Consider the following 25,245-nt stretch of genomic DNA (forward strand, 5'->3'; position numbering starts at 1 on the left):
TTTTGTTCCCGTGAGGCTTGATCTTTGCTGAATATACTTGTTCTTCTTGTTCTGAAGTGGTATTCTTATTCTATTATTAAGCCTTCATGTAATCACTTTGGTTCAATTTTGTTATATGTACGAATCTTTTCTTGTATAGTCAATTCATTTTTCTGTGAGGTCCAAATTAGTTGGATCTTATACTTAATACAATAGTAGAAGGGAGTGGATCTGACTTAGTATAGGAGGAAGAGTAAGTACAAAACTATTTCATGGTTTCTTGGATTACGACTAAAGTTAATATGGTTCTCTGTCCCAAAAAAAAAAAAAAAAAAGTTAATATGGTTCTGCATGAAATTTGAAACGGGAACATAATCTTTGAAGAGAGTATATAGTATAGTTGATAACTTGGATGTCATGATTTTTATTGGTTGAAGAATGTCATTGTGCTTCTGTAGTTCTGTATTTATTGTTTCTATCTGAATGTAACATATGGTAACATAACATTTCTGAATATAAGAGGTTAGTACTTAGTACCAAAAAACACAGGATAAGAGATTCTTTTTTAATGCTTATAAACATGGGAATCCAATTTCTCGTAAGGAAAAAAAAAATCTGAATATATGGTAACATAATATTTTTTACCTGTTAATAATAATAATAATAATAATAATAATAATAATAATAATAATAATAATAATAATAATAAATAATAATAAATAAATAAATAAAGAGTGTTGCATTTATGTTAATTAAATAGATTTTAACTATTTATTTGTTATATTTTATATTAATAATTTAGATTTAAAAAAAGTAACATACAAATCAGTTTATTATTTTTTTTAGTAAGATTATAAAAAAAATAAAAGTTTAAAACCTGTTAGTTTATTTGTTATCTCTAAATAGTAGGTTAGTTTCCAAATAATATATTCTTTATTTTTTTTCCAAATAGGTTAATTTGTTTGTTAATCTCTTGCTAATTTTTTTAACTAAATTAATTAATAAAGAAGAATGCTAATTAATTAATTAATTAGTTAAAAAAATAAAAAGTAATGTAAGATAGTCTTAATAGTGGAAAGAGAAAAAGCTAAGTATAATAAATATGTATAGCAAAGAAAAAGAAAACTTGATAAAGACAATGACAGCTCTAGATAACAATCTTGTTTTGCTTCCAGTTGGCTGAACACAATTCTCCCCTCCAATAATGGAAGAAAAAAAAACACTTGATATTATCATAAAACTCCAAAGAGTTCACATAAATATCTTGGTGGTGATGGAACCTACTGAATCAGAAGAGTCCCCAAAGATTAAAAACAAAACCTTATCGTGATCCACAAATATCTCACCCCATCCATCCTACCCGCTTTTAATCTATAAATTTGAACCACGCTTACTCTGATCACAAGTCACAATACTAAAACAAAAGCAAATTCAAAATGCAGAGTGCTTTAACCTTTGCTTCCCCTGTTGTTATGCCATTGGCACCTTCAAAGAGTGTCTCCCAAGTAACCACCTTCCCTACCAAATTAGCTTCCTCACTTTCTTCACCTCATAGGGTTGCAGCCAAAGTTGCAACCGTTAACTATGACACTTCAACAGTAGATTACAGCTCTATGTTCTCGTAAGCCTTGTGTTTCAACTCTCGTTTCTAACTCTCAGGGTTTATAGGGTTCTTAGTTTTTAGAATATAGAAATTGTAGAGTTTAGTTATGCTTTAGATCTTAGATCATTCATAACACATGATTTGCGCAATAGGAAAAGATTTTAGTTTTATAGATACTATCAAAATAACTATGGCTTTCACCAAAATTTCTTGCTTGTTTATTTGTTGGAACACTTGAGTTGAAACTGTTAGATGAGAGTGATAATTGTAACCTTTGTTTCTGTGTGGTTCTTTCTTCGTTTAGTGTGTTTCCGGCGGAAGCTTGCGAAACCGTCGGAGGGGACGCATGTTTGGCAGAGATGTATCCTGAAGCGAGGGTTCAGCCGGAGGCTCGGAACGACAAACCTCAAGTTGCTTCAGAAAGTGTTGATAGAGAGTATCTTGAATACAATGATCCCAAGACGTAAGAAACATCTCAAAAATCAATTCACCGTTATTTACTCCTGAAAATGTTTGATAACCAAAGAAAATTAGCCAAAAACAGTCTTATAATTTGTTTTATTTAGCATTCATTAATTGCGTCACAATTACTGTTTACTCCTCTGTTATTAGATCATTGTTTCTAGATGAACTCGGAATTCTTGGTGGACTATGATCTTACATGTATGTGTTTTGACTCAGGGTCTTTCTTGGAGAAGCTTGTGATGAACTCGGAGGAATGTTCTGTGAGCACGAGTATCAGAAGGGTGTCTACTAGGACATAGAAAAACCCCTCTTTTTGCAATGACTACTACAAATCTACAATGTGTTGTATATATATGATATGATATGTAGCATTTAATAATATAGATCTCAAGTTTGCAATTTTCGTTTTCGACCTAAATGATAGAAGCTTAGAATAGTAATCACCATAGGAGAAGAGTACTATTATTTAAATATGAACATCTGTTTGAAGGTAGAGAATGCTAAATTCCAGCAGCAGAAATTACAGAAAATGGAACTTCTATAATGAATTATAGAACTTAACAAGTAGAGAACCAAGTTCCAGTGTTCATTTGGAGAAACAAAAAGCGAAATAAACAAAGATAATAGCCAGAGAGTTTATAATATTTATGGATTTTGTATGTATGCATAATGCATGTGAATGGCTATATGTAAAGTTGGGAGTTAATGGAGTGTGAGTAAGATGAAAGTTATGGAGCAAAAATGAGGGATTCTAATTTCTACATTAAAAAAAAAGACCGGGGATTAGAATTAGAGGGCCGGGCTACCAATGGGGTTCATGGCTGCCGATTAGGGATGACAATAGCTATTCAAGAGGCAGGTATTGCTCGCTCATCCTGCTCAGAGTTTAGGAAAATACCCTCCATTTCTACTACGGATATCCGTTTCATTCACTCCGCATGAAAGATCGACATTCGTCGCGAATGAAAAAGTATAGAAAAACATGTAAATGTTGAACATGAACAATAATTTAAGAAAAGAAGGTTAAATTAATTATTAAAATTAGATTCTAAATTTATTAGAATAATCAATTTTTGAATTTAAAGTATTAGGATTAGGCAACTTAATTTCTTCTATCACATCATGTTCTCATTTCATCTCAATCTTTTTCTTTTTTAATCTACATTTTCTCCTTTCACTACGTCACAGTGGAAACGACGCCTAGCTTCAACCATCGCAAAGTGCAGCGCCGCCAAACGCCGTCTACCATCGTGGTGCCCTCTTTGCTGCCGCAGCCACCCCCGAATGCTGTCCCCATCGCATCGCGGCTTTTTCCTCGCGCGCCGCAGCCACCGCCGGCGCAGCTCCACTCCACTATCATGATTGCAAGCATTATTATGTGTGCTGCCTTCAAAACCACAGAAAAGGCAAGTCAAGTATATGAGATTGTAGTTATTGGGATTATGCTTATCACAACGTGGCTGGTTTCTTTGATAATAGTAATTATATGGAAGAAGAACATATGGCAAGTTATTATCTTCTTATTGGTATTCAGCTGCATAGAAGCTATTTATTTTTCATTTCAGATAACAAAGTTCATCGAGAAAAGCTATATTCTAATTGTGTCTTCTTTATGATGATCATGAGAATCTGGCATTACGTGCACAAAAAGAGGTACATGAGTTTAGAAATAAGGTTTTCAGTGAGTACATGTTCATGATTGTATGCATTATTGTTTGTACTGCTGATCACTGCAGCACCATCCCTCTCTCTTGTTTCCACCTTATTGTGGTCAACCCATAATATGTCTGATGGTCATTTTAGTATATACGCGGGTGATTATTTTAATTTTTATGTGGATGATTATTTGATTGGAATGAGTTTAGTTAGATATAATTAAAATATGCTCAATTCACTAAGTATGCGGATGATTATTTTTATTTTAAGTGGATAGTTATCCTTAAGCGTCGATAAAGGTCCTTGTTGACGAACCAGCGACGGTGAAGAGGATTCCAACGGTGACAATGGAGGCTAATTGGCAATCAAGCGACACAGAGGGTTTGGAAAAAAAGCTAGTGCTTTAATAAATTAGAGTATAATGGATGGTTAAAATTTTTGAATTATTGAATGAAGTTTTTTTGTTAGATAATTTGAGTAGAGTGTTGTTTTTTTAAAATTTTATTGGGCCAAATTTTTAACACGTTATTCACGTTGATCAGATTCTTTGTTATTTACTTAACAAAACCATTTGCGAATATGCATGAATATTAATTTTTAAAAACATTAAATAATATAATTTAATACCATTCAATTAAATGAATTATATTAAAACATAATTTAAATACAAATTTAATATAATTTACATACACAAAATCTTCAATATACATAATAAAAAAATAAGATAAAAACTATTTTTAACAAAATAATATAATATAACTTTTATATATAAGTGAAAATATTTTAGTAACTTTTTACCTTTTGTGAAATTTTGACGGATTTTTATAAGGTGGGTACTTCTGCTCTATTTCCATTTTTATTTATTCGCATGGCGAATCCCGCATCTCTGTTGGAATTTTGCATATACTCACTAAATATCCAGTTATAGATAATACTTGTAGATACCTACTTTTGTGGATATTTTTACCATCTCAGATTATATTATTCGTTTAATTAAATAGGCCAAATTTAAATTTTCTTTTCAAAATTTATTAAACAATTAAGCTATAACCTAGACTTTAAAAAATACTCATAAAATTCGTTAAGTCGACCTATTTTAATATAATAGTTTGAAAGTATATAAATAAGAGGACATATATTTAATGAGATAACTATTGAATTCATACCAAAAAGATTTAAGTGTTGATAAAATAGTACTTAAAAATGTTATTGATAAAAAAAAATTTAAATAATTTAAAATTTGACAAAAATGACCAAATTTTAATCATCTCTATTTTTGTTAATAGAAAATGCTGAAATAACTAATAGAGTTGATTATAAAGCAAATTCTCTTCAACAATCTATTTTTCTGGCTTTTTTTAATTAATTTAAGCAATAAAAAATAAAAAAACAATAAATTTTTAATTTAATTTAGTAAAAAAAATCACAATTCAATTGAAAGAAACCCTAAATTTTTATATCCTTAAAGAAGTTGAGGGTGTGGCGACGATGGAAGCTCTTGATGGCATCATTGTGTTCGCTAAGAAGAATAGCAATGAAAGAGAGAGAGAAGGCCAAAACAAAGGAGGGAGAAAGGGAACGAGAGTAATGAAAGGTGATGGAGATGGTGGTGATGCAGATGAAGGAGAAGAGGTGACGCTGCTACAATCGTTGCTATTGGAAGAAGTCGTTATCGAGATGCTCCTATCCTTGCGCGTTGCTGCTGCAACTATCTTCTCCTTGCTTTGTCATGATTTTGTCACTATTTTCTGTTCATTCGCTAATTCTATATTTTTTTCCATGTGAGTTTTGTAGTTGTTAATTTTTATTGATGCCACCATTATTTTCTTCTTTTTGTTTTAGTTTGTTTGAGTTGTAGAGAATAAAAGAGCAAACTATTATTTCTACTCACAAAAATTGAAAACATTGACACATCTACCCATAAAAGAAAAAAAAATATCATTTGTACCCTGAAATATGGGTTCTGTATAAAAAAATTATCAAATACTAAAAACACCTAAAACTCCAAATTACCCTTTTCTTCACCACTAATACTATCATCCCCCCTCTCCCTCCTTGCATTCCCTTTTTTTTTTCATTCCCCATTTACTCATTCTCACCCCCTCTTCACAATGGACTTTCGTTGCCGGCCTCCCCCAATGTTACTACAGTGGCCAAGAGACCCACAATCACCACTACCACACCTTCCCCTCCACTTTCCAAGGCCTTTGACGCCCTCCCACTTCCGATCTGCTTCGCCGAGAAGCAAACCCTATCTCTGCCTCCGAAAAACCTTGAACTTGTTGGACTCCCTGAAGCATTGCCGCGCGACCTCCATCAACCACAGTGACTTCAATTCACTAACTATCAGCACCATCACGCGACCTCCATTAGCCACGACGAGCCGACGTTGTAGAGCGCGATGACGCGGTCTTTGACGAGGACTGGACTCTGTGGCTTCGCAAGAAGATTGGAGGAGAATTTCATCCACTACTGGTTGTTGTCGCTAGAGAACCAGAGGGCGGGGTATTTGCTGAGGACCATCACTAATGACTTCAACACCTAGTTTTACAATGGTACCCTTCAGACCCTTCATCTCTTCTTTCATTTTCTATTACTCCTTCATCATTGTTGTTGGTGCGGCTGTTGTTGTTGTTGGAGAATGTGGAAAGGAGCAGAAACGAAATTGTGAACTTGCACCTTGCAGATTGAATTTGTGGCCTTAGATCTGTTTCTTCTGCAATGATGTAGTTGCGCCGGCTCAATTGATTTATGGTTTTTCTTCATTTGATGTGTTCTACTACTATTGTTGGTGCCTCTGTTAACACGCATGTTTCAGAGAGAGAGAGAGAGAGAGTAATGTGATGTTGATGCGGATGATGATAAGGGTAATTTGGGATTTTTAGGTGTGTTAGTCGAAAAATGTTTTTGATTAAGGAAGGTTAGTTCGAAGTAGTGAAGAGGTCGATTGAGGTGATTAGCGGTTGTCGAAAAGATGCGCGAGCGGACATTAGATGGAGGTACTCGACACGGATTCGATTTCAAGCACTTTATTAAATTGAGTAGGTCTACTCGGACAAGATATTCGAGACAGGTAATCGAATAAGCTATTCGAATAGCAGATCGAGTAGTTACGTGAGTGGAGAAGTTGAAGGCCTTTGTCATGTGAAGAATTTATGTGTAAACGTTTTTTAGCCAAAGGGCGGGAACGGTTACCAAGGAGTATGCATTCAAGACTGCATTTTTGTAATTAATTGTTAGTTACAAAAGTAGATTATAAATACTAGAAAGTTTTAGGAAATAAGGGTTGGAACTTTAACTCGGAAAACACTCAAGAACACCCACATCCCCTGCGAGTTCCTGAGTCTGCGATCGAATTTCTTTTCTGTAGGGTTCCTTCCATATTTTATCTTTTCAATTTATCTTTCTGTAAACTTTACTTTTCAAGTAAATTTACTTTTTAAGCATTTCTTTATTTTTTCTTGTCCAATTTACATTCTTGCATCTTTAAATTTTATGCCAAAGCCCTTTGACCCAGTCGAAGGCACTTTATTGCTTTCTTTAAACTTCAACGTAATTTTCCGATTTCAAGTACATTTTCTTTTCAAAATCCTTATTTTCTCATTTCTTTATTGTTTTACAAATTTTAGTTTATCTTTTACCTCGATAGTCATCTAATCGAAGACACTTTGATGCACTTTTAGAAAATTGGTACCTACAAAGAGGAGTAGGTTTTGTTCCCAGACCATTAGATATCGAACCACCATCGATTTGCTAAAAATCGACAAAACAAATGGGCACGTTCGGTGGGACAATTTTAAACAAATTGAAGTGTATCAAATAAATATTTTATTGTCATTTGGTGTATGCGATTGAGAAGTGGAAAGATCATTCACATGGCTGATGAATTATCAAATGTGAATGGTGGTTCATCCACCAATAATAGTTTACCAGTAATTGTGCAACAAGCGGATGTGACTTCACGTTCAGAAGGTTCAATTAGAAGTGAAAGTACAGTAGTTAAAATTGTTCAAACTAGAAATGTTGGACGTAATATTCGTCCACGTGGTACTTTACCACCATTCCAACCTCCATTAACTGTTGGTTGGCCTTCTTATGGCCTTCCTCCTGGTTATACTCCACCAATGGGTGGTTTTCTTCCTCCTGTCTGATTTGGGAGTGTAAATGGAGGGAATAATTCTCAAACCCACAATAACATTCTGAGTATTCTCGTGATTATAATGTAGGCTCTACTTCGAATGCTGCTAATTCAATGGCAGTATATCGATAACAAGTAGAGGAAAGTCATCATGACTTAGTCAATTTATTGACTCAATAAATAACTACAATTCTAAATCCTATGATAACTGGTCACGAATCAAAATTCGAACATCTTTCTAGACAAGTTGAACGTATTGTTCGAATCGTAGATTATGAGGAAGGTGAAAGGCATAATGCCGGGGAAATAATGAAGGATTTGAAAATATATTACAAAATGAAAATAATGTTTTTAATAGAGAAAATGCTCATATAGTTCCCCATGTTCAAAATGCTGATGAATTTCTAGCCAGATTATGTGCTAATCATGGCGGTGAACGTTATCAAGTCACCAGAATTGTGGAAGAAGTACTTAATTGAGTCGGTTTAAATGTTGGTTTTATGAATCGACCTCACTTTATATCTATTTTTTCCCAAGTTGTTCAAATGGCTGAAGTGCCAAGAGGTGTGAAAAATCCAAAGATAATCACAAAATTTGCTGGAGAAGTTGGGGAATCAACCACTGAATATGTTGCTCAATATTTGGTTGAGATTGGAAATTTAACCAATGATGAAAATTTAAAAATGAAGTTTTTTTCTTCTTCGTTAACGAAGAATGCATTTACTTGGTTTTCAAATCTTAGACCAAATTCGATAACAACATGGAATCAGTTGGAAACTGCTTTTCATACACAGTTCTATCATGGGAAAATGAATGTGGCAGTTACTGATCTAGTGGCTTTGAAATGGGAAGATGGTGAAACCATTGATGATTATATGATACGTTTCAAGAATGCTAGAAGTAGATGCTATGTTTCATTACATGAGAGCGAAGTGGTGAAAATAGCAACTATGGGACTAGGATTCTATATGCGCAGAAAGTTACTTAATGTGCATATCCCTGATTTAGCCCATTTGGCTGAAAACGTTTGTCAGACCGAACTCATGAAAAATGAGAAGGAAAAACATAAGAGTGAGCAAAGATCAAAGAGTAAACCTTTTACTCGGAAAGAAAAAGTTGCTTATATGACTATGGAGTCCTCAGAAGATGAACTCGATTTTGAAACAGAGGTCGATTCGGCGAAACTTAAGAAAGGCCCTCCATATGTCTGTTCTTTACTTAAAAAGCTTCCTAGTAGTGAAAGGTCGAATGATTCAAAACTAAAAAGTGGAAAGAAATATAGTTTTGATATTTTGAAATCTGATCAGATTTTTGATGTGTTGCTTAAAGATAAACAGTTAATTCTGCCTGAGGATAGAACTTTACTTTCAGTGAAAGATTTGAAAGAAAAACCTTATTGTAAATTTCACCAAGCAACAAGTCATTCGACTAACAGTTGTGTTTATTTCAAGGACTTAATTCAGGAAGCAATAATGGAAGGACGATTGAAATTTGATGATGGAAAGAAGGAAATGAATGTTGATGTCAATCCCTTCGATGTTGATGCCAGCTTTGTTGAGCCATGTTTCATAGTAAATATGGTTGGTATGTCCTATGACTTTGATGTGGCTCTTGATGATTTTGAGTCACAAGTTAGATCAGTGTATCCCCGGGTGGGAGATGGTTTGTTGGACTTTTTAGTTCAACAAAAGATTAAAGACCGAGACGTATCCCTGTGTCTATGGTGTAATGTTGTGTTTAATGCTGAAGCATCAGTAATTTTTGAAAAGGAGAGAATGAAGAAAGAATTGGCTCACAGAGAAGAGCAAGCACGCCGAGACAACCGATTCGGCGTGTTGAGGGTCAAAGTTCTTAGACCGCTCAGCAAAATATGGTTGCACCTTTGAGCCAATCTCAGGCCATAGGTGTTCAATGGATTCGGAACTGTCAAGAGTTCCAGAAGCGTGATGCTCTTTATTGACACAACCCACAGTGGGGACATCGAGGACCTCCTCGAAACCAATATCCATACTATCGTGGTCGAGGTAACTCTCCTTCTGTGCATTCCTGAATTGTCTTTCCTTCTGATGGAAAGACATGTCCAAAGGAAATTCCATCTCCTGCAAAGATGGAAAAGGGTAAGGCAATAGCTCAATCCTTAGGAGTTGACAAAAGCAAAGAAGTTGATGTCGAAGAAGAATACTTCGAAGAAGAGGATGATGATATGATTGGAATGATTTCGATCATTCCAACAGAATATCTGGGTGAATACGAAGGTGACACAGAAAAAGATTATGATATGGAGGATGAGGAAGCTTTTTCCTTCATCTGAATTGAAGATAAGTCAGGATATTTTCTTCGGCCTACTGAAAAACAAATGGCTCATCTCCGCCCACTTCATATAACCACCACTTTGAGTGGGATCAAAGTTAACAAAGTCTTGATCGATGGTGGGGCAGTGATCAGTCTTTTACCCAAGCGGATGTTAATGAAGGTGGGAAAGTATCCTGATGATTTAGTCCCTACAAATATTGCTGTGACTGACTTTAGTAGGGCCTCGACGCTAGCAAAACGGTTGGTCACTTTGACTGTAAAGGTTGGATCATCTGAGCGAAACACAGTGTTCGTGGTGGTTCCATCAAAAGCAAGTTATAATGCTTTGTTGGGGCGAGATTGGATCCACGGTGTGGGAGCTGTACCTTCGATCATGCATCAAAGTGTTCTTCTTTGGACGAATGATGGCAAGCCTGAAGTCATTAAGGCAGATTCGAACCTCAATGTCGAACAGCTGCATATTGATTTTAGGATGTATAATCCCAAGTTGAAGCCTTTGAATGTTGATAGGACACTAAATTCTTATAATTGTGAAGGTTGCTACTTGTCCTTGGATGGTATGTCTGTGAAGTTGCGTTACCCAGAGTTGAATTTCACTCCAACTGGCTGGGATTGTTCTTCTTAAAGATCTCCTGAGAACACTTTATGGACCAGGTTGAGGAAGTTTTTGATTACCTGGTAACTTTGCATAATTATTTAAATAATTATCTTTCTGTAGGAAATAAAGATGATTCTTCCGATGAAGTAGAATCACATAGGATTAGAAGTTCTTTTAGTGATAGTTGTATCAACTCGATATCTTCAGTCGAGTTTAGTCATTGTTTATGCATTCCTTCTTTATGTAATGAAAGTAATAGTACAAGTCAGACTGTCGATCTAGTAGCAGAGGTGCATTGTATTGAAAATCAAAGTGATTTTAATTTAATAAATGATCAAGTTTATTTTATTTCTAAGGAAGTTGTTGATTTCACCTTCGACTGCATCAATGATTTAGAACCTTTGGGTTTCGAAAAATATTCTGTAAAAGATGAGGAGCATTTTAAGAGATTTGAATCTCAAGATCCCTTAGAAGAAATTAATTTGGAGACTTCTGATGATGTTCGAATAACTTACATTTGTAAGGGTCTTGTTGATCCTTTTCGAACTGGACTTTTCTATCTTTTACATGAGTTTAAAGACTGTTTTGCTTGGGATTATCATGAGATGCCTGGTCTCGATGGTTCACTTGTAGAACATCGATTAGCATTAAAACCAAATGCTAGACCTGTGAAGCAAACTCCACGACGTTTTGCTCCAGAAATCAATGAAAAATTAAAGAAGAAATAGAACGCTTGATTAAAGTGAAATTTATTCAAACTGCACGCTATGTTGAGTGGGTTTCAAATATTGTCCCTGTGATGAAGAAAAATAGGAAATTAAGAGTATGCATTAATTTTCGAGATTTGGATAACGCTACTCCAAAAGATGAATACTTTATGCCAATTGCGGATGTGTTGATTGATTCTGCAGCAGAAAATGAAATCTTAAGTTTTATGGATAGTTATTCAGGATATAACCAAATCTTCATTGTAGAAGACGATGTGTCCAAAATTGCTTTCCGTTGTCCTGGGGCTTTAGGCACTTATGAATGGGTAGTTAGCCTTTTAGTTTAAAGAATGTGGGTGCAACGTACCAGCGAGCAATGAATGCTATTTTCCACGAGTTTATTGGAAAATTTATGGAGGTGTATATCGATGACGTTATGGTCAAATCGATTTCAAGTAAGTTAACACATTGATCACTTAAGAAAAGCATTTGTCACCATGAGGAAGAAGGGGTTAAAAATGAATCCTTTAAAATGTGCTTTTAGGGTATCGGCTGAAAATTTCCTGGATTTTGTTGTTCATAAAAAAGGAATTGCAATTGATAAAAATAAGGCAGATGCAATATTAGCATTGTCTGCACCTAAATTGAAAAAAAGAGTGCAATCTTTCTTAGGTAAGGTGAATTATCTCAGAAGGTTCATTTCGAACCTTTTCGATCGAACTCGAGTGTTTGCACCTTTAGTGAAACTAAAGAATGATTCACAGTTTGAATGGACGAATGAGCATCAATTAGCATTTGATTCAATTAAGGCTTATTTGTCTAAGGCTCCGATTATAGCGAATGTTCGTCCACATGAGCCCTTAAAATTATACATTGTAGCATCTAAGAACACGATTGGGTGTATGTTAGCTCAAGATTATGAGAATGGGGATGAGCGGGCCGTTTATTACCTTAGTCGAGTTCTAACGGATATCGAAACAAGGTATTCCCCGATACAGAAATTATGTTTGTCTTTATATTATGCCTGTGTGAAACTTAAATGTTATATGGTGGCTAAATCGGTAAAGGTTATAGCACAAACTGATATCATCAAATATATGTTAAGTTTTCCAATGTTACGAGGACGTCTAGGGAAATGGATGCTAGCCTTGACAGAGTTTGATTTACAATACATACCAGCCAAGGCCGTAAAAGGTCAGGTCATTACAGATTTTCTTGTAGATAATTTGAAAGATCTAAATGACCAGGGGGAAAATGTAATTGACATTAAAGTTGATTATTGGAAATTATATTTTGATGGATCAAAGCATAAAGATGGTGCAGGAGTTGGAATTCTTATCATTTCACCAGAGAGGATTCCATCAGAATTCTTGTTTGAATTAAAATATCCTTGCTTGAATAATGTGGCAAAGTACGAAACTTTGATTTTGGGTCTAGAAATATTAATAAGTAAAGGGGCTTTGGAAGTTCAAATACTAGGGGATTCTCAGTTAGTTTTAAAGCAGTTATCGAAGGAGTTTAAATGCAATAATGAGAAGTTGCAAAAGTAATTAACAACTTCTTGGGAGTTGTTAACCTCCTTTTGAAAAGTTTCTTTAGTTCACATCCCCAGGATTCATAATGAAATTGCTAATGAAATTTGCCCAAACTGCTTCGAGATATAAAATCGGTCCAGAAACTATTAAAAAATTGGCTAGTATTCAGCAAATTTTAGTGCCTGCGAATGAAAGAGAGGCTTTGTGTATAGATGAATAGGAAGATACTGATTGAAGAAAACCTATTGTTGAGTACTTGAAGAATCCCAGTATCCCAGTTGAAAGGAAAATAAAATTGCAAGCGATGAATTTTGTCATAATGGCTGATGAGTTGTATAGGAAAGAGATCAATAGGAGTTTGTCAAAATGTTTAAGCCAAGATGATCAAAATACTGGTTTGGGCGAAGTCCATAATGGGATATGTGGTACCCATCAGGCTAGAAAGAATATGAGATGGGTATTATATCGCAATCACGTGTATTGGCCATCTATGATAAAAGATTGTATCGATTATGCGAAGGCATGTCAAGAATGCCAGAAACATGGTTCGATACAGTAGATTTCGGCATCTGAGTTGCATTCAATAATAAAACCATGGCCATTTAAAGGTTGGACTTTAGATTTAATTGGGTTGATCCACCATCCTTCATCAAAACAACACAAGTTTATCTTGGTAGCAATTGATTACTTTACAAAGTGGGTTGAAGCAATTCCCCTAATAGAAGTGGGTCAAAGTGAAATAATAGACTTTATCGAGGAACATATTATCCATCGATTTGGAATTCCTCATGATGGTAATCAGTGGCTAAGAGAAGGGGGGTTAAATCTTAGCCCCTTTTGCTGAGTGTTATTTTCTGCACTTTGAAATAGCTTTAAGAGATTTTTCTTCTTTTTGTCTCGTAACTAGTCAAGAGACATTTTCTTTTTGTCTCGTAAACAGTCAGAAGATATTTTTCAATTTTGTCTCCTACGCAACAGAATCAGAAATGGAGTAGAAGAGAGAGAGAGAGAGAGAGAATCACACCAAGAAGTATCCTGGTTCAGCTGCTAAGCGCAATGCAGCTTACATCCAATCTCCATCACAATAATGATGGAATTTCACTATAATCATACAGATTACAAACACCAATTCTCCCTAGGAACTACCCTTCCTATCCGAGACAAGTCCAGAATCTATCCCCAATCCCGTACTTGACTTGGTCACCTACCAAGCTTTCAGCTGCTAAGTGCTAACCCAACTTGCAAGGGGATTCCCACAGAATCATGATACACAACACATAGATGTACAAAGGACCTCTAAGACACCTATGACATTTTCTTTAATTTTGTACGCTCTGCCTTTTTCCACTTACTGGCTTTTTCTTACAAATCTCACTGTTTGCCTTTTTTCCACCATGAGACTCAGACAGATAAAACTTAAAGAAAATACAAAATAGAAAACATTGAAGGAGAAGAACTTCTGTTAGCTTGGGTAGCTATGAGAACTCTGTGCTTACTCTCCTTGCTTCAAGCCTTGGCCATTCACCCTTATTATAGAAGGGGAAGCTTCCAAGGTTAAAACGGTTCAACCGAGCCAACTTCTTCTTCTTCAACACCAAAACTTGTTCGGACAGAGAGAGGAGAGAGGAAAACCAAAAGCAAAACCAACATACAATTACCTCTCTATCATCCCTTCTCATCAAGCTTCATCAATCTGAGCCTTCCATCTTGACTTGGTCCCCAAGAAGAATTTCTCACCCTTGATGAACCCTTAATCCTTGATAGCTCCGTCTATCTGTTCCATCTTTGCTTCTTCCTCCACGTAGCTACAGTAGCTACCATCTGTGATGGATGAACAAAAAGTAGAAACGAGCTTCACCTAAGGGATCTTCTTCTCTGATCGAATTGGATTACTACCACTTATGGCATGGAGATCTTGAGGCTTCTTCACCACTTCTTACCTTTAGTGGAAAAGATCTTAGCCACGCCATACTGTAGATCTTCTTTTTGCAAGGACCATCATCATCTTGGCCGCTTGCTTCTTCCTAGCTTCTGTTCTTCTTCCTCTGATAGCTTGCATCTTCTTCTTTCCTGACAGATGAAGTGATCGAAACATAGAGAGAAGAGAGAAAGGCTTTCAATGGAAGTAAAGAAAGAAATTAAAGTGAGTTAAGTTTCCACTTTCCAAACCCCCATGCCTAGTAACGTGTAATGCATTAATGGCAATCAAATCAATGTAAACTTTCTCTCTCATGTTACCAATACATTTAAAACTATTTAAATAAATTTGAATTCCATTCAAAGAGGGGAGTGGGTAACTGAACCAAACATTCACTGCTCCTTCCTTCTTTCTTTTCAATTCTAACCAAGCCTTGTTGGTCTTGTAACAAAAATTTAATTGGGCTTTGGTCAATAATTTTCTAGCCCAACTAATCATAGTAATAGTTCAGCCATTCATCAAATAGAAATTTGTACAAGGCTGAATATTACATTGGGCTTGATGTTATTTTCGGCCCAGCAAAAATCTACAAATTAACAAAATTATTAATCAGCTAATTTTGAATTAAAATTTAATTTAATAATTTTGAAATTAATTATTTTTAACAATGTTTGATCATCATCATATTTCAATTTTTCTAAACTCAACACCTCAAACATTAAGTACTGATCAAGGAACTATGTGTACTAGTCAGCGAATTAAAAATTTTGTAGCCTTAAGGAATATCAATATGATTACCTCGACTCCTTATTATGCTCAAGCTAATGGGAAAGTGGAGGTAGCAAATAAAATCCTGATAAGTCTGATAAAGAAGCATATCGGGAATAAACCTCGAACGTGGCATGAGACTTTAAGCCAAGTGTTATGGGCTTATCAAAATTCACAAAAGGGGTCAACAAATACTTCACCTTATAAATTGGTTTATGGCCATGATGCAGTGCTACCATTAGAAATTAATTTGAATACTTTGAGGGTATCAAAGCAAAATAGTTTGCCAGTCGATGACTATTAGAATGCAATGTTTGATGAGTTGAATGAATTAGATTCGGAGCGAATCTTGGCACTTGAAAATATGATTCGACAAAAAGAAAGTATTGCTCGAAGTTATAATTGTCGAATAAGAGAGAAATATTTTAATATGGGCAAGTTGGTTTTAAAAGTTATTTTGCCGATGGAAAAGAAATCGAAGTTTCTTGGCAAATGGTCCCATATTTGGGAAGGCCCTTTTCAAGTGATAGGGTCATATTCTGGAAATGCATATCAAATCAAGGATATCGAGTTAGGAAAAATAATTAACTCGATTAATGAAAAGTATTTGAAGCAATATTACTGTTGGCTAAATTAAAGTCAAACATGCGTAAGTCCAGAAAAGATAAAAACCATTATAAAAAGTAAAGCCTGGAGTAAAGAAATTCAAGGTGCCAGGAGTTTGGCCAAGTCTGAACGTAGCTTTGCCCTTCTACTGTCCAAAGTTGAGAGTGCTTCAACATGCTTGAACTTGTCGAATTGGATTTTTTCAAATTGTTTCTCATATTCTTCTTGCTTGGTCTCAATAGAAACAATTTCTTAAATAATTTGTTGTTGTTCTTGCTGGACAGTAGTCAGAGGTATACCTATTTCATCCCGCCTCTCGCGTACTTTGACAAGCTTTTCATTAATTTGGGCTAATTCTGTTTCGAGCCTTATCTCTTCCTTGTCATAAAAAGCTTGGATAGAAATAGCGTGAGAGATCCTCAGATCGAATTCGTCACGAGAAGCTTTTTTTGGTTGAAGAGCAGAAGCACAATTATCTATTTCAGTTTTGATCTTAGCCTCTTTGTTTTCGATCTCTTAGAGTTTATTTTGAGAGACTATACTGTTGTTGGCAAGCTGTTTGAATTGTTGGACTATGGCAGAATACAGAGTAGAAGCCAAAAATTGAAAGGTAAATTCAAAAGATCACACAAAAGCTGGTTGAGGAGGGCATCCTTGATCCATGCAACAGGTGGATGATCCAAGAGTTTAAGAAGTGACCGAAGTTATTCTCGAGTATCAACATCCAACTCGAATAGAGGGCTGGATGAGGAAGGTCTAGGAAGTGTTGGAGCAGGAGCAGGCACTTTGTCCTCTTGGATAACTTGATTTAAGACAGAGATCAAGTTAGCCAATGTAGCACTTGTGGGTGTGGTAGAAGCGCCCAAATTTCCAAATCCTGGTCCAGGGGGAGTTTGAAACCCAGCCTGTTGAAGGGGGTTGGAGAGTTCTTGGGGAGTTTCTAAAACTCTGGATCGAGATGAGTCTGAATTGGTAGTCTCAGCAACTCGAAAGACAGAATCAGAGTCTACGGGCCACTTGGTTTTCAGCAGAAAGTGTAGCCTGATTGTTTGGTGAGGTTGGTCCAAGGATTTGAGTTTGTGTTGGAGAATGTTATGTAAAGTCTTTTGTCAGATCAATCACTTGTGTTCCAGAGGGACGAGGAAAAGCAACCTATAGTGGTTCGACAAACCCCGTAGCCTAGATTGAATCATGAGATGTTGAATGTTCCAGATCAAGGTGTTGTTGTAGAATTGGTTGATCAGGTGCCAAAAGAGATGTGATTGAGTGAGCAGCAGTGGTAGGCTGATATAAAAGGTACACAATTACAAGTTAAGATTTATTCCAACTCAAATAAAATTTATTTAGAAATGATGACGTTACCAGAATTAGTCTTGCCTTTCAAATTAACTGAGGACCAGGGTCTGAATCAATTCTATCCTCTGATTGAGAGAAGGCAGTAAGAATGTTCCGAATGGTTTGTACACTTCCATCAGAGCTTTCACATGATGGTTGTAACCGTAGCTGTTCTGAGGGTTACCTGAAACTGTAGGTCGATCTCGGTCGAGATCTTCTGTGTTGATCGGAGCCGACGTGTCCGGCAGGTGTATAGCGGCCGGAGGAGGTGTGTCCGACTTGTGGGACTGAAAGTGCTGCTGATCCTTCGTCCCCGGAGGGTGGGAGGCACCTGCAAGGGACTCCGATGCTTAAGTTAGCAAAGATATTAAGCAGGTATTGAGTAGAATCAGAGTATGAGTTATACCTGGGTGCTCCAGTGTATTTATAACGGTGTGGAGTGACCTTTTTGGATAAGATAAGTTAGTTATCTTATCTTATCTTTATCTTTTGAGAGAGGTCATCTTATCTTTAAGGGAACCACCCTTCTCTTGTAGGCTTGGGCTGCCTTAGGATCTGGGGCGTGTTCCTCTATTTGGGCCCTTTGTTTGGGCTTTCTCGTGATTTGACCGAGCTCTTTGAGAAGAGGTCGGATTGTCCTGACCTGAAGAGGTCGGTCGCTTTATCTGCAGAACATCTTGGGTCAGACAACTCGACCCAGGATATGAATAGTAGCTGATAGAAAAATCAAAATCAAGAGTTGATAGATAGATATAATTTTTGAAATATTCTAATTCGAAGTATATGGGTATGTGTAAAATAATAATAATAATAATAATAATAATAATAATAATAATAATAATAATAATAAAAGTTACCCTTTCTGGAAGTCCTTGTAGGAGTCCTTCGACTTTTGTGTTGTGGTTGTCGAGAAGAGGCTGTGGTGTCAGCTTTTCTTTTTTGAATTTTTTGGGAGAACCTTCAGCAGCAGGGTCTATTCGAATGGCAGATTGTTGAATTTTCTCTAAAATACGGTTGTACATAGAGTAGTAAGCAATCCACCATTCGAGACAAGACTTGGTGATGTATGAACTGTGATCATAAACAAGGAAATTAAAATGTTCCTTGTGTTGTTGATTTGTTGCGAGAAGGAAATCAAGGTCACTTTGAGAAGTCAGAGTGATGTGGCAAAGTGGCTTGTTGTTCTGAAGAAAAGGAGTTGGAATGGCCTGTGACACTACAAGAAAAAAGGTCTGTCGGCACCCTTTTTCTTGCCACGCTTTTAAAGCGTACCCAAAAGTGGTCTATAGGCACGCTTTTGTGAGGGTGGCCACTGATTTGTGATTTGGCCACGCTTTTTTACTGTCACGCTTGAAAAGCGTGGCGATAGATGGAAATCGGCACGCTTTTACGAGGGTGGCCACTGGTTAAAAATTTGGCCACCCTGTTTTTGTCACGTTTAAAAAGCGTGGCCATATCGAAAAACTGGCACGCTTAAAAAATGTAGCCATATCTTCCCATCCTCATCTACTTGCACGTTTTCTAAGCGTACCCATATCCTCATACGTTTACCCTATTGGCACGTTTAAAAAGTGTAGCCATATCTTCTCCTATCGGTACGCTTTTAAAGAGTACCCAAAGCATACATTATGGGATGTTTTAAAAGTGTGGCAATACGAGCATTTTTCGGCACGCTTATAAAGCGTACCTATAGGTTAAGACCTATGGCCATGCTTTTAAGCGTGGCAAGAAAAGAAATCGTGCCAACAAAAAAGTGTGCCGATAGATCCACAAAAGCATGGCGATAGAGCAACCGGCACGCTGGCAGATGTGACCCTCTCAAAAGCGTGCCGATAGCTCAAAAAGCGTGGCAAAAAGCTATTGGCATGCTTTTTTGCACTTTTCGGCACGCTTTTAAAGCATGGCAAAAAGCTTATTTTCTTGTAGTGTGAGAATCCCAGTTGCCTAGCTGTAAAGTGAGGAGCGTATAGGGTCACCTTGAACTTTTCTTTTTTGTGCTGGGGTAACCCTGTAGGAATTACTTGAACAGCTAGCAGGTTATTATGTATCTGGGAAGTTTGGCTTATAGTCAGGCAATCGGAAACCTTCGATGTGTTGCTTGTCAGTAGTATCACCTCTAGGCTTTGTCATATACTTTTCAAAAATGGCATTAAGCTATAGTTGGAGAAGCCAGAGGGGGCCACAAGTACTGATCAGACTATTGTCTCGAAGACAATGCACAAGTTGGCCAAGCTCTTCGAAAACATGCCCTAGAAGAAGCTTGGCCAAATTGAGGGTATTTCCTTCATGAAGTAGAGCAGCCAGAGGCAGGACAAATTTTGAAATCTAGACACTTCGAGAACAGAAAATGATGGCATTTAGCCAATAGAACAGGAAGGCTACGTGCTCGTCATCTATAATAGCAGTGCCTTCTGCACCCATGTTATGAGCAATGAAATCACTATAAGAAGTGGATAAAACAATATTGTATTGGCGCTCGGGCTGCATGTCAGAGGTACAGTCTGGAGGATTTATCGGAAGTCTTGTGATAGCGGCTACATCTAAAAGAGACATACCAATCATTCCACAAGGGATATGGAAGTTATTGGTCGTCCTGTTACAAAAACAAGTTACAGCTCCAATCATCCAAGGGAGCGTTGAAGGTGAGAAGTGTGAAAGTCGTAGTAGTTCTTGGATCCCCAAAGGCCCTCAGTCAGCATTCTTTGTAGGGGCAAGGCACTGATACCAAGCCGTGAAATCAGATCCTCGAGGATTAATCTTTGGATTATTCCTGAAAGGTTTTTGATTAATGAAAAAAGATATATTGAGGGCTTGGTTGATCAATAAATCTTTCCCCTGAGCACTAGGGAAGAAAGGTGATTTCTTATTCGCCCATTCTAGGGATTCGACAGGCCCAAGAAAATAATGAGTATGTGCACCCACTGTGAAAGGATCAGATTCTAGTATCATTAATTTGAAGTTGAGGATCGTCAATGACTTCATCATTGACTTGATTCAGTATATGAAGGGCTGGTGGAGCTGGTGGTGGTACAACGTGACCTTTCCCTTTATCTTGGGAAGTAGCATGAGAAGAGGAAGCGGCCGTTGCAGAACAAAGAAAAAGGAAGTTTGAAGAGATAAAGGTTGTGTAGAAGATTAATGCAAGTGGAATTCAGAAAGCAAGGGTTCAGAAAAATTGAACAAGGGCGAAAATGTTGAATTTAAAGGAAGAATTACTATAGCCGTTATTGCAGAAGGAATGCAAAAAGAGGTAACTTTACGAAGAAGACGAAGTGGTGGAAAGAGAAGCGTAAGTTTCGGGAAATGTGTCAAGTGGATCAGTGTTAATGGGAAAGTTAAATGGAAATTATTACTGATTTAAGAGATTGAAATTTGAATTTGGATTAAGTGTTTCATCTTCCAATAATGCTATCGAAGACAAACACATTAATCCAAGGGGGCAATTTGTTAGTCGAAAAATGTTTTCGATTAAGGAAGGTTAGTTTGAAGTAGTGAAGAGGTCGATTGAGGTGATTAGCGGTTGTCGAAAAGATGCGCGAGCGGGCATTAGATGGAGGTACTCGATACGGATTCGATTTCAAGACACTTTATTAAATCGAGCAGGTCTAATCGGACAAGATATTCGAGACAGGTAATCGAATAAGTTATTCGAATAGCAAATCGAGCAGTTACGTAAGTGGAGAAGTTGAAGGCCTTTGTCATGTGAAGAATTTATGTGTAAACGTTTATTAGCCAAAGGGCGGGAACGGTTACCAAGGAGTACTACGCATTCAAGGCTGCGTTTTTGTAATTAATTGTTAGTTACAAAAGTAGATTATAAATACTAGAAAGTTTTAGGAAATAAGGGTTGGAACTTTAATTTAGAAAATACTCAAGCACACTCACATTCCCTGCGAGTTCCTGAGTATGCGATCGAGTTTCTTTTCTGTAGAGTTCATTCCATGTTTTATCTTTTCAATTTATCTTTCTGTGAACTTTACTTTTCAAGTAAATTTACTTTTCAAGCATTTCTTTAATTTTCCTTGTCCAATTTACATTCCTGCATCTTTAAATTTTATGCCAAAGTCCTTTGACCCAGTCGAAGGCACTTTATTGCTTTCTTTAAACTTCAACGCAATTTTATGATTTCAAGTACATTTTCTTTTCAAAATCCTTATTTTCTCATTTCTTTATTGTTTTACAAATTTTAGTTTATCTTTTACCTCGATAGTCATCTAATCGAAGACACTTTGATACACTTTTAGAAAAGTGGTACCTGCAAAGAGGAGTAGGGTTCGCTCTCAGACCATTAGATATCGAACCACCATCGATTTGCCAAAAATCGACAAAACAAGGTGATTTTTTAGTGTTTGGATAATTTTGTTGTGCGAAACTTATATTTCATGAATATAAATGGTAATTTTCTTTTTTTATGAATAAATGCGTCAGTATATTCAACTTTTGTGGATAAAATGCGTCAGTATATTCAACTTTTGTGGATAAAAATAGTTTACTCAAAATAAAAAATAACTTCTTTTTCTATTTATTTTTTTATATTTTTTTAAATATGATTTCTCTAAAGTTTCAAACTGAAATTAAAATTTTTTTTTCTTTCTTTCGTGACATACAATATATTTAGAAGTAGATTAACTTTTTTTTGGGGTAAATATTGTTTATTAGAAGCAATTGATTTGATTCTCCAAGGAGTCATATTGTGGTATTAATTAATTATAGCACTGACAAGGAAGAGTAAACTCAAGAAGAAAACATCGTTAGATTCAGAATCACAGTCAAAAATAATTTCAACCAATGTTCTTGTCATTGTTGATAGTGATGGGTCCTTTATTGACAAGATTTTTTTTTTCTTATTCACTGTTGGGAAATTAGAATTGTAAGAATTTGATTTGAAATTGTTTTCACTTTGTTATTGGTTAAATTAATTAAAAAAGTCAGGTAAATAAATTGTTGGAGAGAGTTTGTCATGTAATCAATTCTTTTAGTCACTTCAGTATTTTTCGTCAACAGAAATCGAGACATAATTAATATTTGATCATTTTTGTTAAATTTTAAAATAATTTAAAAACTTTTTGTCGATAATGATTTTAGGTATTATTTTATTAGTATATAAATCTTTTGAGTACCAATTTGATAAATATAATTTTGGTGGTTATAATTTGTGAAATTAATTATTTTGTTTTCTTTTAATATTTTGGAACATGAAGTCTTGTTGATATGTGCTTAATTGGTAATATAGAATAGCATAAATTATCAATTTATATTAGAAGAAGACCACGAAATATAAATTAATTATATTATATAATATATTTTAGTAATTGTTATGTTATTTAGAAATTGATTAGATAATATATAAATTAATATTAAATTTAAACTATTTTATATTAAAAGTATTTTACTAAATATTTATTTAATAATTTATATATAATTTCATACAATTCTTCAATTAAAATTTAATATAAATTGAAATATAGTTTATTAATTTAAGAATTTAAATTTATTTATTTAAAAAGTATATATCTTTTCATATTAGAATTGTATAAAATTATATTTTTATTTGTTGTTTTTATTTTTATATTTATTTTAGTTGTTATACTTTATCTTCTTATACGTTGTTCTTTATTTTGTAAATAATTAAAGGAAATAGTTAGACAAAAATAAATGAGAATAAAAAATACTAAAAATGCAATATAAAATTATGAATCAATTTTATAATCATGATATATTTGAATGTATTTAGGAGATATGTCAAATTTAAACTTACTTGAATTAGAAAAAAATAAATGAGAATAAAGAATTCAAAAAATGTAATATAAAATTATGAATTAATTTTATAATCATGATATATTTTTTTGGTGACTTAAAAAAAATAAACAAAAACTAAGAACGAGAAAAAAAAACAAGAAACTGCTTAAGAAAGGCAGTCCCGCTGAATACTACTCTCAAATTCTTTCCAAGGCAACGGAAGCTCCACTTGGGGAGAAAGGGTCCTCATTGCGGTCTTTGCCATGATGTCTGCTACTATATTTGCATCTCTTAAGATCAACCGAAGATCAGCACGCCATTTCCAAGACATGATATCTCGAATTTTTAACACCAAAGGATTAATAAACCCATAGCAATCTTGTAAATTATTGACAATAGTAAAAGCCTCCACACAATCTGTCTCACATATAATGTCTCTTTGTCCCGAGTCTCATGCTAAAAGAAAGCCTCTCCAAATAGCAAACAACTCTCCTTGCAAAATGCTACGACTCTCAATTGTTCCCAGACAGCCTCGTTGCCACCTTCCCTTCCAATCTCTGCTAACACAAGCAAAACCAACTCGAGCACCACTGCCAGGATAGCTAGCATCACAATTAATCTTAAAGGTACCCACTGAGGGGGGAATCCAAGAGCCACTAATGGTTGAGGGGATAGACAGTTGTTGCAACTCAAAAATATTTCGGAGCTCCTTTTCCAAGGACAAAGCCATACCAATCACCTTGTCTGTGGTCCAATGGTCGTGAGGATGAAAGATCTCATCATTCCTCGAACGCCAAATCCACTAGAGACCAGAAAAGAATCTAAAAGGGCGCTGTTTGCTATTATGTAAGAACCAACTCATCAAATCCACTGGTTGATTGGAGATCCCTAAAGCTTGCCAAACAAGTTGGGCTTTTGGACAATCCCAAATACAATGTAATACCGATTCCTGACCTGATAAACATCGTGGACAGCTATCCGTGTGCGAAATGCCCTTCCTAAAACGAAATGCAGCAGTAGGAAGAGCCTCCCGAAGACATAGCCAGGCCAAAAATTTGTGCTTTTCCGAAACATGTTGACGCCAAAGCCAAAGCCAATTACCCCTATCCTCCCAACTAAACATCTTCTTACTGAGCCACAAATAACCACTATGAGCATCATAAACCTTTGAAACCGCACCAGTCCAACACCAACCGACCTCTGAACCAGCTTGAACATCTGGTTGTAAGAGTTAATGTTGCTCTGCAGAGACTGATTCAGAGGAGAATAGATATTCTCAAGGTTCCACTGTCCAGATGACCAAAGGTCCAAGATCCTGAGATCCGAATCAGAAATGTGAACATAATCCATCTCCTGACACAGTCGCCCCTCTCTTCTCCATTTAGAAAACCAAAAGTTCTGTTCCAAATCCCTAATGCACCAAATAAAACCTTCCTTCAGGATATCCCAAGCTCAACATATACTCATGATATATTTGAATGTATTTAATAAAGAGATATGCGAAATTTAAACTTACTTAAAAGAGTTTTTGCCGATTGGTATGAGAGATTAAAAAAATAAAAAGTAATAAAAGTCTTATGTAATATGTATAAATAAACCAAATAGTGTAATAATAAGATAGAGACTTAACATATATAAGTTGTAGAATTTTAATATTTATAATTGAAACTTTTTATATTATTATTATACTTTTAATATATATTTATTGTATTTAATTAGTACTTTATATTTTAATTGAATAATAATAGATAAAAAAAATTTAATTCTTTAAAAATATTTTATTAAAGGATGATTGATTGATTTTTATTTTTTATCAAGTCATTAAAATTGCTAACGTAGTATCATTAATAAAGAAAAAATAACTTAAATTTGTTGTAAAAAAATT

General features: G+C 35.4%; 1 protein-coding gene across 1 annotated transcript; it reads left to right on the forward strand.

The window, feature by feature from the left end:
• The first annotated feature begins 1,107 nt into the window (after positions 1-1,107).
• On the forward strand, positions 1,108-2,446 carry LOC112697112 (light-regulated protein, chloroplastic). Its single transcript, XM_025750129.3, has 3 exons — positions 1,108-1,600; positions 1,887-2,045; positions 2,264-2,446. Exons 1-3 carry the CDS (start codon positions 1,416-1,418, stop codon positions 2,337-2,339), a joined length of 420 nt encoding a protein of 139 aa, XP_025605914.1. The 5' UTR covers positions 1,108-1,415; the 3' UTR covers positions 2,340-2,446.
• Positions 2,447-25,245: the final 22,799 nt, after the last annotated feature.

The sequence above is a fragment of the Arachis hypogaea genome, chromosome 6 (assembly GCF_003086295.3).
Source record: "Arachis hypogaea cultivar Tifrunner chromosome 6, arahy.Tifrunner.gnm2.J5K5, whole genome shotgun sequence".
In the NCBI taxonomy this organism is placed as follows: Eukaryota; Viridiplantae; Streptophyta; class Magnoliopsida; order Fabales; family Fabaceae; genus Arachis; species Arachis hypogaea.